Raw genomic sequence first — 20,054 nt, 5'->3', positions numbered from 1 at the left:
GTAGAAGCACAAGCTAGAATCAAGATTTCCGGGAGAAATATCAATAACCTCAGATATGCAGATGACACCACCCTTATTGGCAGAAAGTGAAGAGGAACTCAAAAGCCTCTTGATGAAAGTGAAAGAGGAGAGTGAAAAGGTTGGCTTGAAGCTCAACATTCAGAAAACAAAGATCATGGCATCTGGTCCCATCACTTCATGGGAAATAGATGGGGAAACAGTGGAAACAGTGTCAGACTTTATTGTTTTGGGCTCCAAAATCACTGCAGATGCTGATTGCAGCCAGGAAATTAAAAGACGCTTACTCCTTGGAAGGAAAGTTATGACCGACCTAGACAGCATATTAAAAAGCAGAGACATTACTTTGCCAACCAAGGTCCGTCTAGTCAAGGCTATGGTTTTTCCCGTGGTTATGTATGGATGTGAGAGTTGGACTGTGAAGAAAGATGATCACCGGAATAATGGATGCTTTTGAACTGTGGTGTTGGAGAAGACTCTTGAGAGTCCCTTGGACTACAAGGAGATCCAACCAGTCCATTGTAAAGGAGATCAGTCATGGGTGTTCATTAGAAGGACTGATGCTGAAGCTGAAACTCCAATACTTTGGCCACCTCATGTGAAGTGTTGACTCACTGGAAAAGACTCTGATGCTGGGAGGGATTGGGGGCAGGAGGAGAAGGGGACGACAGAGAATGAGATGGCTGGATGGCATCACCGACTCGATGGACATGAGTTTGAGTTAACTCCGGGAGTTGGTGATGGATAGGGACACCTGGCGTGCTGTGATTCATGTGGTTCGCAAATAGTCGGACACGACTGAGCGACTGAACTGAACTGAATCATTGGTGTGGGAGCTTTTTGATATGTTGCTGAATTCCTTTTGCTAAAATTTTGCTGAGGATTTTTGCATCTATGTTCATCAGTGATATTGGCTGTAGTTTTCTTTTCTGTGTTGTCTTTGTCTGGCTTTGGTGTCAGGGTGATGGTGGCCTCGTAGAATGAGTTTGAAAGTGTTCCTTCCTCTGCAGTATTTTGAAAGAGTTTTAGAAGGATAGGCATTAGCTCTTCTCTAAGTGTTTGATAGAATTCTCCTGTGAAGCCATCTGGCCCCGGTCTTTTGTTTTTTGGGAGATTTTTGATCACAGCTTCCATTTCAATGCTTGTAATTGCTGCTGCTGCTGCTGCTGAGTCACTTCAGTCGTGTCCGACTCTGTGTGACCCCATAGATGGAAGCCCACCAGGCTCCCCCATCCCTGAGGTTCTCCAGGCAAGAACACTGGAGTGGGTTGCCATTTCCTTCTCCAATGTGTGAAAGTGAAAAGCGAAAGTGAAGTCGCTCAGTCGTGTCCGAACTTTAGCGACCCCACGGACTGCAGCCTACCAGGCTGCTCCATCCATGTAATTGGGTTGTACGTAATTTCTATTTCTTCCTGGTTCAGTCTTGGAAGACTGAACTTTTGTAAGAATCTGTCCATTTCTTCCAGGTTATGCATTTTATTGCCATATAGTTGTTCATAATAGTCTCTTATAATCCTTTATATTTCTGCATTGTCTGTTATAACCTCTCCTTTTTCATTTCTAATTTTATTGATTTGATTCTTCTCTCTTTTTCTTGATGAGTGTGGTTAAAGGTTTGTCAATTTTATCTTCTCAAAGTACCAACCTTTAGTTTTATTAATCTTTACTATTGTTTCTTTCATTTCTTTTTCATTTATTTCTGCTCGGATCTTTATGATTTCTTTCCTTCTATTAATTTTGGGGTTTTTTTGTTCTTTTTCCAGTTGTTTTAGTTATAAAGTTAGGTTGTCTATTTGATGTTTTTCTTATTTCTTGAGGTAGGTTTGTATTGCTATAAACTTCCCTCTTAGGACTGCTTTTGCTATACCCCATAGGTTTGGGGTTGTTGTGTTTTCATTGTCATTTGCTTTTAGAAATTTTTTTATTTCCCTTTTGATTTCTTCAGTAACCTGTTGGTTATTTAGAAACGTGCTGTTTAATCTCCATGTGTTTGTGTTTCTTACAGTTTTTTTCTAGTAATTGATATCTAGTCTCATAGTGTTGTGGTCAGAGAAGATGCTTGATACGATTTCTATTTTTTAAAATTTGATTTGTGACCCAAGATGTGGTCTCTCCTGGAGAATGTTCCATGTGCACTTGAGAAGAGGTGTATTCTTCTGCATTTGAATGGAATGTCCTGAAAATATCAATGAGATCCATCTCATCTAATGTGTCATTTAAGACTTGTGTTTCCTTATTAATTTTCTGTTTTGATGGTCTGTCCATTGGTGTGAGTGGCGTGTTAAAGTCTCCAGCTGTTACTGTGTTACTCTCATTTTCTCCTTTTATATGTTAGTGTTTGTCTTACGTATTTAGGTGCACCTGTGTTGGGTTCATATATATTTATAATTGTTATGTCTTCTTCTTGGCTTGGTCCCTTGATGATTATGTAGTGTCCTTCCTTATCTCTTGTAATATTCTTTATTTTATGATCTGTTTTGTCTGATATAAGGATTACTACTCCAGCTTTCTTTTGCTTCCCATTTGCATGGAATGTAGTTTTCCATCCTCACTTTTTGTCTTTAGATCTGAAGTGTGTTTCTTGTAGACAGCATGTTTATGGGTCTTGTTTTTGTATACATTCAGCAAGTCTGTGTCTTTTGGTTGAAGCATTTAATCTATTTACATTTAAAGTAATTATTGATGTATATATTCCTATTATCACTGTCTTATTTGTTTGGGGCTGATTTTGTAGATCTTTTTCTTCTCTTGTATTTCTTGACTATATAAGTTCCTTTAACATTTGTTGTAAAGATGGCTTGGTGGTACTGAATTCTCTTAATTTTTGCTTGTCTGAAAAGCTTTCTATTTCTCCATCAATTTTGAATGAGAACCTTGCCGGGTACAGTAATCTTGGTTGTAGATTTTTCCCTTTCAGTACTTTAAATACATCCTGCCATTCCCCTCTGGCCTGCAGAGTTTCTGCTGAAAGAGCAGCTGTTAAGCATATGGAGTTTCCCTTGTATGTTAGTTGTTGCTTCTCCTTTGCTGCTTTAATATTCTTTCTTTGTGTTTAGTCTTTGTTAGTTTGATTAATATTTGTCTTGGTGTGTTTCTCTGTGGGTTTATCCTGTATGAGGCTCTTTGTGCCTCTTGGATTTGATTGACTATTTCCTTTTCCATGTTGGGGAAATTTTCAACTATAGTCTTCTTCAAAAATTTTCTAATACCCTTTCTTTTTCTCTTCTTCTTCTGGGACCCCTACAGTTCGAATGTTGGTGTGTTTGATATTGTCCCAGAGGTCTCTGAGACTATCTTCAGTTCTTTTCATTCTTTTTACTTTATTCTGCTCTTCAGAAGTTATTTCCACCATTTTATCTTCCAGCTCACTGATTCATTCTGCCTCAGATATTCTGCTATTGAGTCCTTCTAGAGAATTTTTAATTTCAGTAACAGTGTTGTTTATATGATTATTCTTTAATTCTTCTAGGCCTTTGTTAATTGATCCTTGTATTTTCTCCATTTTGTTTTTAAGGTTTTTGATCATCTTTACTGTCATTATTCTGAATTCTTTTTCAGGTAGTTTGCCTATTTCCTCTTCATTTATTTGGACTTCTGTGTTTCTGGTTTGTTCCTTCATTTGTGTAGTATTTCTCTACCTTTTCTTTTTTTTTTTTTTAACTTACTGTGTTTCAGGTCTCCTTTTCCCAGGCTTCAAGGTTGAATTCTTCCTTTTGGTTTCTTTCCTCCTAAGACTGTGGTGCTGGAGAAGACTCTTGAGAGTCCCTTGGACTGCAAGGAGATCCAACCAGTCCATTCTAGAGGAGATCAATCCTGGGTGTTCATTGGAAGGACTGATGCTAAAGCTGAAGCTCCAATACTTTGGCCACCTCATACGACGAGTTGACTCACTGGAAAAGACTCTGATGCTGGGAGCTATTGGGGTAGGAGGAGACGGGGAAGACAGAGAATGAGGTGGCTGGATGGCATCACCAACTCGATGGACATGAGTTTTTGTGAACTCCGGGAGTTGGTGATGGACAGGGAGGCCTGGCGTGCTGTGGTTCATGGGGTCGCGGAGAGTCGGACACGATTGAGCGACTGAACTGAACTGAACTGAACTGAAGGTTGTGTAAGCTTCCTGTAGGGTGATATATGTGCTGTGTTTGTTTGTTTGTTTTTCATCTGATGGGCAAGGCTGAGTGAGGTGGTAATCCTGTCTGCTGATGATTGGGTTTGCATTTTTGTTTTGTTTGTTGTTTAGATGAGGCATCCTGCACAGGTTGCTACTGGTGGTTGGGTGATGCTGGGTCTTGTATTCAAGTGGTTTCCTTTGTGTGAGTTCTCCCTATTTGACACTCTCCAGGGTTAGTTCTCTGGTAGTCTAGGGTCTTGGAGTCAGTGCTCTGACTCCAAAGACTCAGGGTGTGTTCTCTGATCAGGAAGATTCCACAAGTGGCTTGTTTTGGCGTTAAGTGAGATTAAAACAAATAACAAAAAAATGAGAAAACAGAGATGAACCCCAAATAGCAGTTACAAAGTTAGGCAAATAATAATTAAAATGATGGAATATACACCTGTGAGCAAAGTCAAAACAGTCCAGTGTAAATAAAGTACAACAGATTGACCCAGCGAACAAAGGAAATCAAAAATTATATTTACCAGTTAAGAACAAAACTAAGGCACAAACTGGAAAACAAAACTAAAGCAAAGTCCCAAGTGGGGAATAAAGCAATGAAAACAAAACTAACAAATATGTTGAGAGGAAAGGAAAGAAAGAAAAGAAAAAATAGATATGCAAAGTTAAATAGAGGTAGATGAAGAAGATTTATTATATACATTAAAGATTAACTGCAAGGGGAAAAGATCAGTAGGAAAGTCAAACAAAGGCATAAATGTAGAAAAAATATAATAGATTTTTTAAAAATTAAAAGTTTAAATTATGAAAAAGAGAAAAGAGGGAAAAAATGGAAGGAAAAAGGAAAACTCCACAAAACGGAAAAAGCCCAATGTAAATGCAGAGGTTTATAGCAACAATAAAAAATGTGACTGAATATACACATGTGCATATACACCCATAAGCAAAATCAAAACAGTCCAACAAAAATAAAGTACAGTATATTGGCCTGGCAAACAAAGGAAACCAAAAATTATGTCTACCGGAACAAAACTAAAACAGAAACTGGAAAAAAAAACTAAAAGTGCCAATTGGGGAATAAAGCAGTGAAAGTAAAACTAACAAATATGTTGAGAGGAAAAGAAAGAAAGAAAATAAAAGATATGAAAAGTAAAGTAGATGAAGTTTTATATACATTAAAGGTTAACTGCATTGGAAAAGAACAGTAGGAAAGGCAAACAAAAGGATAAATGTATAATAATAGTAATAGGTTTTATAGAAAAAAATAATAATAGGTTTAAAAAATCAAAATTAAAAGAAAAGCTCCCCAGAACTGCAAAAGCCCAATGTAGAGGTAGAGGTTTATAACAGTAATAAAAATATGACTGAGAAAAAAAAGAAAAAATCTCAAAAGCTTAATTAGATTTCATAGTGCCAATGAAATTGACAACTACAACACAGGAGGAGGGGGAGAAAAAAATTCAAAAAAATCTATAGAACAAGTCAAAACATAAGAATAATGAATGTTTTTCATGAGTCACTGCTGTAAGAGTCCTTTCCCTCACTGGGAGTCACAGTAAACCTCACCTCGCTAGGATGCCCTCTGACACTGTGATATCTGGACTTGTTGTGGGACTAGGTCAGATTCTAATCTAGTCCTCCTCCTCTGTGTTCTTGCCTCCAGTGTCCCACAGCTATCAGAACTATTGTATTTTCTTTTGTAGGAGCTCTCAATGACCTTTTATATAGTCCATAGACACAGAGTTTGCCTAGTTGATCGTGTGAATTTCATCTGTATCTTGTACAGCTGGTGGGAAGATTTTGGGTCTTCTTCGTTAGTCACATTGCTCCTGGGTTTCACCTGTGGTTTTATCTCCACCTCTGCATGTGGGTCGTCCACTGGGGTTTGCTCCTGAGGCTGCCCTGGAGGACTTGGGTTTGCCCCTGTGAAGGCCAGGTGTGGAGGTGGTGCAGCTGCTTGGGTTGCAGGGGCTCTGGCAGCACCAAGTCCTCAGGGGAGTTGGAGGCTAGGGCAGCAGGAAATACAGTGCTCTGGACAGGTATGGCAACCAGTATTGGCCAATACACTCCAATATTCTTGCCTGTAGAACTCCCCCCACCTCCCCCGACAGAGAAGCCTGGCAGGTCACAGTCTACAGGGTCACGAAGAGTCTGACACTACTGAAGCGACCCTGTGCACATAGATGCAAGCTTTTTTGGCCTGTGGCAGCTCTGCCCCAGTGAGAGTTGAGCATGAAGGTGGCACAGCTGCTTGGCTTACAGGGACCCTATCAGGGTCTTTTTTCGAGCCTCCTGTAGCTGGTGATCAGAATACCTCTTTGGCCAGTCTTGCTCTGCAACTCCTCCCATTCAGGCACTTAGAGGGCTCCCTTGCCTGGGGTCCTTCTCTGTTTGGCATGTCAGGCACATAGAGGGGGCCCCCAGCTGGGGTCCTACTCTGTAAATCAGTGCTTCTGGCACTTAAAGGGGCACTCTGGGTGGGGTCCTACTCTGTAGTTCAGTGTGTCAGGTGTTTGATGGATCACCCTCTGTATTGTTCAGCTGCCAGTGCTGGCACGTGGGGGGAAAGAGGCTGTGGTGATGGCTCCACCCACTACGTGTGACTCAGCAGTATCGCCTTGCTTCCATTGCTGCCTGATTTTCCTCCACAGGCATTTCCAACCACAGTCTCTTCCCTCACATCCCCTCAGTCCGTCTCTCCACAGTCAACAGCAGCCTTTGCCCTGGGGTCACTCCACAATCCCCAAACTCCAGCTCCCAACCCTTGTGCCTTTCAGGGGACCAATGTCCTACTAACACTCCTGCTTTTCCCCCTAGTTCCTTCATCCTACTGAGTTTTGCGTGGGTATATATATTCCTTTCCACTCGTCAGACATTCCTGTCCTCTCTCAGCTGGTGTTCCGCCTGCACTTCTGTATCTGAAGGTGTATTCCTGATGTATCCACAGAGAGAGATATACTCCACACCCACCTACTCCTCCACCATCTTGTTCTCGGCCTACCTCTTTCTCACTTTTTAATTTCCACTCCCGAATTAACCTCTCTCCCCATTTAACCTCTCTCCCCAATTAACCTCTTGTTTCTTATATATGCTTCTAGATAAATAAGACTGATATTCAGTACTCATCCTTATAATTTAAATAAAAATAGAAGTTTCTTCTTTCAATCTTTTTTGTCATTCTTTTTCAGGTAATGTGGTGGATGATTTAGTGGTGTCATGATTTGTAGATTTTTCATAGGTACATTTTATTTCCTGTTGAACTTACCAAAGTTTATTTAAACACTTTTTTAGAGCAGGGCTTTCTAATTTTTTCCTTGTCATAACAAACAAGGATGAATCTAGTTATGGATCTGGCCACCATAAAGTCTGATAGGATTGATATCTCAATCCTTATAACTTACTCATGGCCTAAGTCAGAAAGCTCTGTCCCAAATGAGCTGTTACTGGCAAAGGCTTTATGTTCAGATGCCTGGATTTAAATCCTAGTTTTATCACTTAATAATTGTGTGATTTTAGGCAAATTACTGAAATTACCATGGCCACTTTTTCAATTTATAAATGAGAAGTTATCTTGAGAATTATATGAGATAATTCGTGTTAAACATCACTGGACAGTGTCTATCACATAAAGAATGCTCACAAATTGTAACTGTTATTAAATGCCATATTACTGTTTTTGATGCTGGGTATTAGGATCATTTCCAGTATTTTTGAGAATGTTCCTGTACATATTAGGCTAGTGCAAAAGTAGTTGCAGTTTTGCATTTTTGAACTTTGCCATTTGATGTACATTCTTAAATGTGACTATGTTGTACATCATTTTAATGCACATTTCTTGCTTTATGTTTTTTGCTAGTGACATTACTTGCTATTTATTTTATATATATTTTAGTCTGTAGAAATGATATTAGACAAAAAGCAAATTTGAACTATTTTCTTATTCAAGTTCAAAATGGGTCATAAAGCAGTGGGGATAACTCGGAACATCAACAATGTATTTGGCCTGGAAACCGCTGACAAATATACAGTGTGGTGGTGGTTCAAGAAGTTTTGTCTAGGAGACAAGAGCCTTGAAGATGACGAATGCAGCGGCCAGCCATTGGTTGTTGACGCTGATCAATTGAGAGCCATCACTGAAGCTGATCCTGTTATAGCTACACAAGAAATTGCCCAAGAGTACAACATCAATCATTCTGTGGTCGTTTGGCATTTGAAGCAAATTGAAAAGGTGACAAAGCTCAATAAACAGTGTCTTATGAGCTGACCACAAATCAAAAAACTCATTTTGATGTGTTATCACCACTTATTCTATGCAACAGTAATGAACCATTTCTAATCATTTTGTGATGTGTGATGAAAAGTGGATTTTATAAGACAACTGCAATGACCAGCTCTGTGGCTGGACTGAGAAGCAGCTCCAAAACACTCCCCAAAGCCATACTTGAATAAATAAAAGGTCATGGTCACTGTTTGGTGGTCTGCTGCTGCTGTGATTCACCTCAACTTTCTGAATCCTGGTGAAACCATTACATCTGAGAAGAATGCTCAGCAAATTAATGAGATACACCAAAAACTGCAACGCCTGTAGACCACATTGATCAGTAGAAGGGGTCCAGTTCTTCTCCATGACAACCTCATGTCATGCACAGCCAACACTTCAGAAGTTGAATGAATTGGGCTACAAAGTTTTGCCAACTCTTGCCAACTGGTGCTTCTTCAAGCATCTCAATAACTTTATGAAGGGAAAACGCTTCCACAACCAGCATGCTTCCAAGAGTTTGTGGAATGCTGAAGCACAGATTTTTATCCTGCAGGAGTAAACAAACATTTCTCATTAGCAAAAATGTGTTGATTGTAATGGTTCCTATTTTGTTTTATAAAAGATGTGTTTGAGCCTAGTTATAATGACTTAAAATTCAAGATCTAAAACCATAATTACTTTTGCACCAACCTAAATATATTATCGAAAATTCAGTGAACATAACTTAGTAGATTTGCCCAGTCAAAATATTTATGAATTTTAACTCACTTTTTAATTTAAATAAATATATTTCAATTAATAAAATAAATGAATGAAAATACTTTTAAGTTGGCTTCAAATATTTATACTAGTCTGTACTTTTGTTGTTCATTAGCTGACGAAATGATATGAAAAGGCTAATAACATTATTTTATGTGTCTGATCTTTAGTGAGACTTAGTATCTTTCTGAAATTTTTTGCCGTTTGGTATTTCTTATGTTCATTGACTATCCATTTTTCTACATTTTATGGAGGGTTTTTTCCCCATTTAAGTTAAATGAGCATTTGATCCGCTAAGAAATTTGAATCATCTATAAATTTGTGAATTATATTTTGTGGTATCTTAACTGTACCTATTTTTTTTATCTTATAAAATATAGCAATATTTCCTTTATGGATTTGAGAGTATATGATCTCTTCCAAAATTATTCTTATCTTTAATTCTGTCACTTTTTTTTGTTTGCTTGAATCCCAGATAAGATTTCAGTTTTTTCCAAATAGAGAAATATCTGGATAGTCCAAACATAATATGATTTATGTCATGTTGACTAATGCATTCTTCGCACACAGACTTAAAATACTACCTTTATCATATAGTATTAAGCATCTTCTATAAGTGGGTTCTTTTGGGTCTCCCTATTCCATTGATGATTTGTCTCTTTTTGAGCATTATACCTATTTACATTATGTACCATTTGTAATATATTTTCATCTTTTGTAGGAGAAGCACCTTTTAATTTTATAAATGGAAAGTTTGTCAGGTTTCGTTTTTTTCTGCCTTGATAATTTTTAATTGCCACCTATATTCTCAAATCCTTTCAGAATTTGATTGTACCTCATATTAGTACAGTGAGGTGGATAATTATATTTCTCAGTATTTTGAGTCTTCTCAGAAAGGAACAAGATACGCCTCTTCACTTTTCTGGCCCTCTCTTAGGTCCTTAAGTAAGGTTTTATTATTTTACTTCAGCATGGTCTTATACCTTCTTTTTTAATCTAACCTTAGATGTGTAGAAGTTGTTTCTGTGAATTGAGTTATTTATCCTCAATAACAAATTATTGGTAGAGTATCTTGTAGGAAAGCTAATTACTTGTATTGATTCATATAGTATCAAATTACTTTATTACTTTATTTTTTCTAGTAATTTTCCAGTGGATTCTCTTGATTATTTCAGTTAACTGCCTCCTAGTAATTATCTCATTTGTTGTTGTTTAGTCACTAAGTCCTGTCTGACTCTTTTGTGAAACCTGTGGAGTGTAGCCTGCCAGGCTCCTCTGTCCATGAGATTCCCCAGGCAAGAATACTGGAGTGAATTGTTGTTTCCTACTGTAGGGAATCTTCTTGACCCAGGGATCATTTAATCCCTGTCTCTTGCATTGGTGGGCAGATTCTTTACCACTGAGACACCAGGGAAGCCCTAGTTATCTCTTTACCAGGATAATTTTTGTTATACTTTTTTCTTGTTTCATTTCTGAAATATATTCAGGCTTTCAGAATATAGTTAAATAATAAAATAATGGTGATAAACACCTTTGCCTATTTCCTGAGTTTAATGTGAATGTTTGTAGTGTTTTATTATTAAATAGGATGTGTAGTGTTGGTTTTTAATAGCTCCTCTCTTATACATTTAAAAATAAAGACAGTTTCTTAAATTTACAGTTAAAGGTTTATTTTATACTGATTGATATTGGAATTTAGGCATTTTTTTTTCAATGCATCTATTAGAGGTTCTACACAAATTTCTTCTTAATGCTTAATTCTTGCAAAGGAAGGATCTTAGCATTGATCTATCTTTTTTTTTTTTAAATCATTGTAAACACTCTCTCTTCTTATATTTTCTTTTTTTTTTTTTTTTATTTTTATTGGAGGCTAATTGTTTTACAATATTATATTGGTTGGTTTTGCCATACATTGACATGAATCTGCCCCGGGTGTACATGATTTCCCCCTCCCGAACCCTCCTCCCTCCTCCCCTTATCCTCCCTCTGGGTCATCCCCGCATACCAGCCCCAAGCATCCTATAACATGCATCGACCCTGAACTGGCGATTCATTTCACATATGATAATATACATGTTTCAATGGCATTCTACCAAACCATCCCACCTTCACCCTCTCCCACAGAGTCCCAAAGACTGTTCTATACATCTGTGTCTCTTTTGCTGTCTCGTATACAGGATTATCATTTGCATCTTTCTAAATTCCATATATATGCGTTAGTATATTGTATTGGTGTTTTTCTTTCTGGCTTACTTCACTCTGTATAATAGGCTCCAGTTTCATCCACCTCATTAGAACTGGTTCAAATACATTCTTTTTAATGGCTGAATAATACTCCATTGTGTATATGTACCAAAGCTTTCTTATCCATTCGCCTGCAGATGGACATCTGGGTTGCTTCCATGTCCTGGCTATTATAAACAGTGCTGCGATGAACATTGGAGTACATGTGTCTCTTTCAATTCTGGTTTCCTCGGTGTGTATGCCCAGGAGTGCGATTGCTGGATCATATGGCAGTTCTATTTCCAGTTTTTTGAGGAATCTCAACACTGTTCTCCATAGTGGCTGTACTAGTTTGCATTCCCACCAACAGTAACCAACAACAGTGTATTTTCTTTATGTATACAAGGAAGTTTATCAAAATTAGATGTCAGTCTGGACATCTATGTTCATATGCAAAATTAACCTTTTAAAAAATATTTGTCAATTTTTGATATTCAGATTATACTAGTTTTATGTAATAGTAAAGAAATTTTCCCCCTTTTTTATGTTCAGAGCAGTTTAGATATAGAAGTCATCGGGTCTTTGAAGATTTGCTATAACAACACAACTCTAATACAAAATGAGCCTAATTCCTTTATTGGGTATAGATTATAGGCAGCGTTTTCAGTTATCTGTGGTTTTGCTGGGTCTCTTCAGTTTTTCTGCTTTGTAAAGTAATTCTGGGAACATATTTTCCTAGATGATCATCTGTTTAATAAAGATGTTATAGTTTATTGGCATAAAGTTATATGTATTATTCTTTTATAAATTTTAAAACTTTTTCCTGTATTTTTGGTATTACCACCTTCCTGATTTCTAATGTTTTTCTCCCATTTTTTGGTCTTCTATTCAGATTTTTTGAAAGAAAAAGCCTTTTGTGGTCTTTATCTAATTGCCACATTATTTTCTTTCTTCTACTTTATTTTGGTTTATTTTCTTTTCCTAGCTTCTTGAAATAAACGTTATTTTATATTGCTTAAGTTGGAATTTCCCTTGTACCAATCTGGCTGTGTCCTTTAGGTTTTGAGATTTCATATTCTCAGTATTATTATAATTTTGATTCCTTTGGTCCAGGAATAGTTTATAGAAGAATGAATACTTTTAAATTCCTAAGTGTTTAGTTTGGGAGTTACCTTTAATTCCTGTGTATATAACATACAGTCAAAGACTATAACCTAATATGATTCTGATCCTCTGGAATTTGAAGTATGTTTTCTGTATCTCTTAGTACACTATCAATTTTTAAAATAAAATGATATTTTAGCTTTCTGAATTTTACTCTAGCTGATCCTGCCTTAGATCTTACTGCCTCCGAGTATACTATATATTTGTATATTTGGTATTTTAAATAGTCTGTGAAAATGGAAGTCGCTCAGTTGTGTCCGACTCTTTGCGACCCCATGGACTATAAAGTCCATGGAATTCTCCAGGCCCAAATGCTGGAGTGGGTAGCCTTTCCCTTCTTCAGGGGATCTTCCAAACCCAGGGATCAAACCCAGGTCTCCCGCCTTACAGGAGGATTCTTTACCAGCTGAACCACAAGGGAAGCCCAGATGTAACTTCTATAAAAAGTAATATATGTAGAGTATGTTTTATCATATGATTCAGAAAAGTAGAAAAAAGTCAAACTAGAAATCGTTTGGAAGAAGATTTCAAAAAGCAAATTTTAACCAGTCTCATTGAATGGATCATGTGTGGCTTGATGGGAGATGGTCAAGGACATCATCCAAGTAGAGAACTGAAGACACAAAGTTGTGCATTTGTGAGGACTAGAGCTTGATCTAAATAGAGGAGTAACAGGAAATAAGACCTAATAGGTAACATTGAGCCTGATTAGCAGGACCCCGTTAAATGTTAACTGTAAATTGTGTAGAGATCTCCTGAATATACCAGCGTGGAACACCTCATTGAAAATGTGAAGGAATATATATGATGCGGTATATTTTAAAAGTCAGAAAACTTTTTGAGAAGGAAGTTGATAAACAAAAAACATTCATTGATAATTTATGCTAATAGAATTTAGTATTTTGGTGTTTGAAAAATTGCTCTATAAATTTAGAAGTGCGTTTCTACATCTACTGGTTTAATAAAACACCTATAAATTGTGAGTTTGGCCTTTACTCATTATAATTAGGAGAATCTAAGTAGAGCAAAATCAAGAGGTAAACATCATCTTAAAGCTGACAGATAATCTAACTCTCTAATAGAAATCTGTTTACTATTTATAAAAAAAAAAAAAAATCACAGCCTGCATTTTGAAGGGTGGTAGGAGAATGGATAATCATTTAGTATTATAATGCCTTATAATCTAAACTTATATTATTATTTGAGAGAGAATTTTATTTTGGTCATACCAGTTGAGCCAAAAGGATGACATCTGAAATATTTAAATACACAAAAACCTTCTGATAGCCTATGGCAATCATTGTCTAAAGGGCCCTACGAGGAAAAACAATTACTTTTTTTTTTACACTTACTCTCAAATTCAGTATAGTGTAGTTATTAAATGACCATGTGCCTTTTTTTAAATTGGGAAATTTTTAAATTTCAAATTGGAAAGATTAAAGAGTTTGTAAGCAAATTATGCAGTTAAGTGAGTCATGATAGCCTTACATGACAAATATAGTTAATTTTCATGGCTGCTTTTAGCACAGTAGTAAAACTTCAGAATGGCATATGTATGTCTAAAATAAAGTTGGAATAATTTATTTTAGCTATAGAGTAATTGTCTTATTCTATTTATAATGCTAGTCTGTATAGAAAGGAATTATTAGTCCCCCTTAATGAAGTTTAAAAACATATAACTAGAATGTTCCATTTACTGTTTTTCAGGTACATTTTCTCACTTCTGTAAAATACAGCCAAATAGGTGATAGTGTCTGGATGGCCAAGAATTGCTTAGGAAACACATGCAAAAAAACCATTTCCAATAGAATGGACTTTTGTAACATATTTTGCATGTAGCTCCAAATGTCTTATGGTTAGTAGGAAATAATTTAGATATGATATCTAATATAAGTAAATATTTTAATTAAAGTGTTACCTTTAATTATATGGGCTTATTACATATGGCACTACTTGATGTATCTCTATACATATTTCTCTGAGCAAATATTTTTCAAATCATTTGCTTATGTGTGGGAACACACATTAGTATTTATTATTCCTCACAATAGTAGTTGCAAATAAAGAAAAGGTAAGCTCAGTATCAAGGTAGTAATAGTGTTCATTGATAAACATTACACTGGTAAAATTCAAATATTTTTTAAACAAAAATTTATGGTGAAAAAAAAGGCTTACTTTTTCATCCCTTATTTGTAAGCTCTACAGTTAAAGTTAATTGTGATGGTATTATTATCATCCATTTAAGAGCCAGCCATTTTCTTTCAGATACGAATATTGTAGGGACCTACAGCTCAGCCCCAGAATTTTAGATATTAGAGGTGTCCTTCAAATGGAGCATCGATTAGGAGATATACCAAGTATCTTAGTCTTCTGATGCCTCTGAATAGACTTTGACCAAACTCTGATAAGTTTTGCAAAATAATTCATGGTAAGCTTAGATGTATTTAAACTTTGGAACATTTGACAGTGTTCTTAGATATACTACTACATTTTTTGTAATATTTTAAAAGGAAAACATATTTGAATATAAGGATAATTATAATATTGAAGGATGTGAATTATTATAATTAACTCAGATTGGCATTTTGTTGTATTTTCTAGGCAATTAAGTTGGAATATTCAAGGTTGGTTAAATTGGCCCAAGAAGATACCCCACCAGAAACAGACTATCGTTTACATCATGTAATAGTCTACTTTATCCAGAATCAGGCTCCAAAGAAAATCATTGAGAAAACATTGCTAGAACAATTTGCAGATAGAAATTTGAGTTTTGATGAAAGGTAATTTGAAAATACAAAATGTTAAGTATTTTACTCACGTGCTCAAATTGCCCATGTTGTTTTTATAACTCCAAGTGCAATTTTTGAATATGTATTTTACACATAGACATATTTCAGTAAGTTCAGCACAAAATTTGACTTCAGTTAATTCAGTTGCTTTGTAATTTGTTATTTATAATCATGACTTTTAAAAGTGTAACCCCAAAATAATTTAGATCATTTTGTTACATTTTAATTGTGAATCAAGGTACTGAGATAAACAATAGAAAGATACACAGAAGAGTATAATTTTTACTGGCCTTTGGGGACTAAAAATTTCAGAGAAATAAAGAATTTCTGAACCTCTGCACTATGGATATTTTGGGCCAGATAATTTTTTTCTTTTAGGGGTGAGAGCTATCCTTTAATTTGTAAGATATTTAGTAATGCTGCTGGCCTCTACCTATTAAATGCCAGTGGTACCCCTCAAGTGGTGACGACCCAAAATGTCTCCAGTTACTGCCAGATGTCCCCAGTGGGAGAAAAATCATCCTTGTTTGAGAACAATTGGGGAAAGTAATTAATCAATATACACCAAGTAGTTAAACATATTCTGACTTAAAGAGAAGGCTTAGAATGGTTAAATGAATTTTGGTTTACCAAAAAGTTTTTTCTTAGAAGTTCCTATAAAACCGTTTACTAATGTTAAAAATTAAAATTTAATCTAGTTAGAATAAATACTATTAAAAAAAAAATTCAGCCCTCAGGTAAACACCCAAAGTATTGAAGAGTTTTAAAATGCAGAAACATCTATGCTATCTTGGAGTTCATGGTAAACACATTTTAATTCTGAAGTAAATGATTATCCTTTCATGAATGTCTCAAAAATACTGAATTCAAAATATGTGTAGTAGAGAAGAGTGTGATGGAAAACAAAGCATCTAGGATTAATTTCTGCCTCATCATGTGTCTGCTGTGAAATTTAGGATTAAGGTTTCAATGCAGGTAAATGGTTTTGAGCATTATCTGGTAAATAGTAAGTATTGGCTATGACTTTTTATTAGTAATATTGTTGACATTACTTATTTTGTTAAATATAACTGAAGAAATCAGAAATTTTGACCCTCTTTTATCTGGGCTGTTAGTGTACTGTGTTCCAATGAGTATATGCTATTGAATTTGGGGAAGATATTTATGAAGTACTCACATTGACTTTTCAATCTTCTGCAGTTAGTAGCCCTGGCAAGTAAAAATAGTTTGTTTTGAGAAATCTAATTTCTCTTGTGCTTGAAATACAGAGTAAACTGTATGTTATAACTATAAATATACTTGGGGAGATTTCTTTAGCAGTGATTCTGATCATAAAATCTGTTGAAATATTGCCATTCCTATCTGAAAGGATAGGGACATTTTGGATATCTTTTTACTATTTATGAATAATATTATTTGGGGGAAGTGAGATTTCATGTCTCTGGAGTTTGCTTAATAGAGATGCTTTATCAATTTTTTAAAACTTTCTTTTGTCATGTTTAATAGAACATAATGTTAAATTCATGTGTAAATATAACATGGTGAATTAGAATTATTGCTTCTGTCTTCTTTATATACTTAGTAAATATCCAGTATTGTCCAAAAAACCACATTTTTCACTTAAGTTATTTGAAATTTGTTTCCTCAAAAATATTTCACAGTGAGTGGATTTCATTTTCATATGTGCTGGGTAGTTTAATTTTGCGTAAAACATGTTTTTTAAGTTTTTATGGATTTTGCTTTTGATTTAGAAATATTTTTTCTTTTATTTGAAGGTGTCACAACATAATGAAAGTTGCTCAAGCCAAAATTGAAATGATAAAACCTGAAGAAGTAAACATGGAGGAGTATGAGGTAATGTGCCTTTTGGGAGGTTGAACTGTAGGTTGAGGAATTCTTTAGTTCAGTAATCTTTCATTTCAGCATAGCCAATAATCACATGAGAATATTCATCATGAAGGGGTGAAGTAACCTGCCTGAGGTTATCATAGCTTCATGTCACAACTTGGCTAGCAGAACCTACAGCCATGCTATCCATTTTCTTTGCTTCATATATATATTTTGAGGGGAAGTTAAACATTGGTTTCAGTCATTGCATGCCCTATGTATTTGTCATTATTGGACAGTGTTGTGTGAGAGAGAGCACGCCTGTGAGTGTTTGTATTGTGCTTGTGGTAGTTTCTGTGCATAAAATTCTCTTTGTGTTAACTTTGGCTTTAAAATTAAGTTACCAATTCAAACACCTAGTATTTTGTCAAATTTTTAAGTTTAACTACCTACATTGTTTTTCCAAAAATTTTTACATGAATAAATTTTAATTTGCATTCATGAGTGCCTTTGATTATCAGTGATCGGACACATTTGCAAACCTGATTACTTTATATTCCCTTAAACAATTAGTATAATTCACTACATTTAACAGATAAAAGGAAGGATACAGAAAAAACATTCGTTTTTGATCAAAACTCTTAGCTCACATGGAATACAAGGTAACTAGTCTACTGAAGAGTGTCTTGAAAAACAAAAACTAGCAGAATTACCATAAAAATCATATTGAAATCTGAACATTGAAAACTTACCCATTGTGATCAAGAAAAAGACAGGGACATATGGCAGTTCTATTCAACACTGTACTGGACATTTAAGCAGTACAGTAAGGCAATAAAAGTAAAGCAAAAAGTAAGAGATTGCAAAAGAAGAAGCAAAGCTCTCGTTATTTGCAGATGTTTTATATATAGAAAGGAAAAATCTACAGATTATTGGCGATAAATAAAGATAATAAGAGAGCTTTGTAAAATACAAATCTATGTCAAATATCGGTTTTATTTCTTTATACCAGTAGCAAATATTCAGAGAGAAATTCTTTAAAATGACACCATTTTAGATAATATCCATAATGACGGTGTACCTGAAATCAAATTTAATAAAAGATGTGCATAATTTTAGGAGATGTTATAAAGAAGACCTAAGTAAATGGATGTATGTATTGTGTTTGGAAAACTTGGTGTTGTAAAGATGTCAGTTTTCCACAGAATGGTTTATTGAAACCATTCAGTTTCTAACAAACTTCTAGCAAGTTGTTTTATGGAGCTTAATAAGCTGATTCAAAAATTTTATGGAAATGCAAACATTCTAGTCTCAGCATTCTTATAGAACAAGGTAGGAAGGCTATTTTCACTTGAAATCAATATAAACTATCTTAACTTTTATACTTTATAGTAATATTATCATAAGAATGGATAAATTTGAATTATAAGGCAAAATAGAAAATCTGGGAACATAATCACAAAAAATATGGACACATAATACATGCCGGAGATACAGGCAAATTGGTTGCTAATTCTGCCCTTGTCTCTAAGGTTCAAGTTACATGGGACTTGATTTTAATTGTTATTTGCTTCTGCAGTCCCTTCAGCAGTTTGGATTCTGCATATTTTTATTCTAACAATTTCTCATATTTTTTCTAATTGCAGAGCCATTAAATCTTACAGGTATTTACATGACATGTTTTTGGATTTTGTATATCCCACGTATCTTTGTCTTGCTCTGAGTCACACGTCAGTAATCCTTGGCCTGCAAACCAAATCCAGCAGCTCATCACCTGCTTTTATAAGTAAAGTTTTATTGGAACACAAGCCATTTGTTTAGATATTGAATATAAGCACTTCCACACTACAACCGCAGAGTTGAGTTAACTACAACAGAGACTGCATGGCCTGTGAAGCCTAAAGTATTTATTGTCTAACCCTTTAAAGAAGTTGTTTACCTACTGAAAAATTCTAAGGTGAATCTAATGATAACAGAATGGCAATTTGAATACTTCCCCCAGCAAAGCTAACTTTATGCTTAAAGATAAATTTTACCTTTATTTGTTATTAATGTCTTCTATCCCTGGTGGCTCAGTTAGTAAAGAAATCTGCCTGCAATGCAGGAGATCCGGATTTGATATCTGGGTCAGGAAGATCCCTGGAGAAGGAAATGGCAACCCACTCCAGTATTCTTGCCTGGAGAATTCCATGGACAGAGAAGCCTGGTGGGTTACACTCCGTGGAGTTGCAAAGAGTTAGACAGGACTGAGTGACTAACATTGTCACTTTCAATAGTATGAAAAGTTTACCTTTTTAAATTAAAATGATTTATATTCAAGGAGAGTATATCAATAGTTGGCTAGTAACTGGCCTATATGTGTCTTACTTTCATTTATTTACAATAACGTATGTATAAAAGCTTTCATACTTTTATCATCACTATCTCTTTTAGGTTAATCCTATATTGAATTTTAGTTATGATTTTCCTTGAATCAATTTTTATTAAGTAAAAAAATCTTGATTTTTTTTTTTTAAAACATTGTTTTCTAGAATTGTAGATTGTGAGTTCTGAATTATTTTGTTATATGACATGCTCAGTAATTGTGGGTGTTTCGGAGAGGGGCTGTAAAATGCTTCTTTTTCACCATATCTCAGTTGAAAAGACTGCTTGGCAACCACATTTAAAATTTTTCACAAATTTTGCAAAATTAAAAGGTCAAATTTATTGCAACGTTTTTTATTTTTCTTTCAGTTCCTTAAAACTCTTTCAAATAACAGTCTTCAAGCTTTGATTCCTATTAGTTAGCTTCATTTGCCTTTTACGTTTAATGTGTAGTATTGCTTTACATTTTGTTAGTTTCAGGTGTACACAGCATAGTCGTTCAGTACATTTACAGATAGTACTCTATTAAAAG

General features: G+C 35.2%; 1 protein-coding gene across 5 annotated transcripts in view; it reads left to right on the top strand.

Moving 5' to 3' along the window:
* USP25 (ubiquitin specific peptidase 25) overlaps positions 1 to 20,054 on the top strand; it is a 166,678-nt gene that overhangs the window by 135,151 nt on the left and 11,473 nt on the right. For all 5 annotated transcript variants that reach the window (XM_088836114.1, XM_088836120.1, XM_055422304.2 and 2 more), the window contains 2 exons: positions 15,144 to 15,322; positions 17,107 to 17,185. In XM_088836114.1, coding sequence (XP_088692240.1) covers positions 15,144 to 15,322; positions 17,107 to 17,185 — 258 coding nt within the window. The remainder of the gene's footprint in view (positions 1 to 15,143; positions 15,323 to 17,106; positions 17,186 to 20,054) is intronic.

Source organism: Moschus berezovskii, chromosome 1, assembly GCF_049115385.1.
Source record: "Moschus berezovskii isolate FMDL1 chromosome 1, NW_MosBer_1.0, whole genome shotgun sequence".
In the NCBI taxonomy this organism is placed as follows: Eukaryota; Metazoa; Chordata; class Mammalia; order Artiodactyla; family Moschidae; genus Moschus; species Moschus berezovskii.
This window is presented reverse-complemented; position numbering and strand designations above follow the sequence as displayed.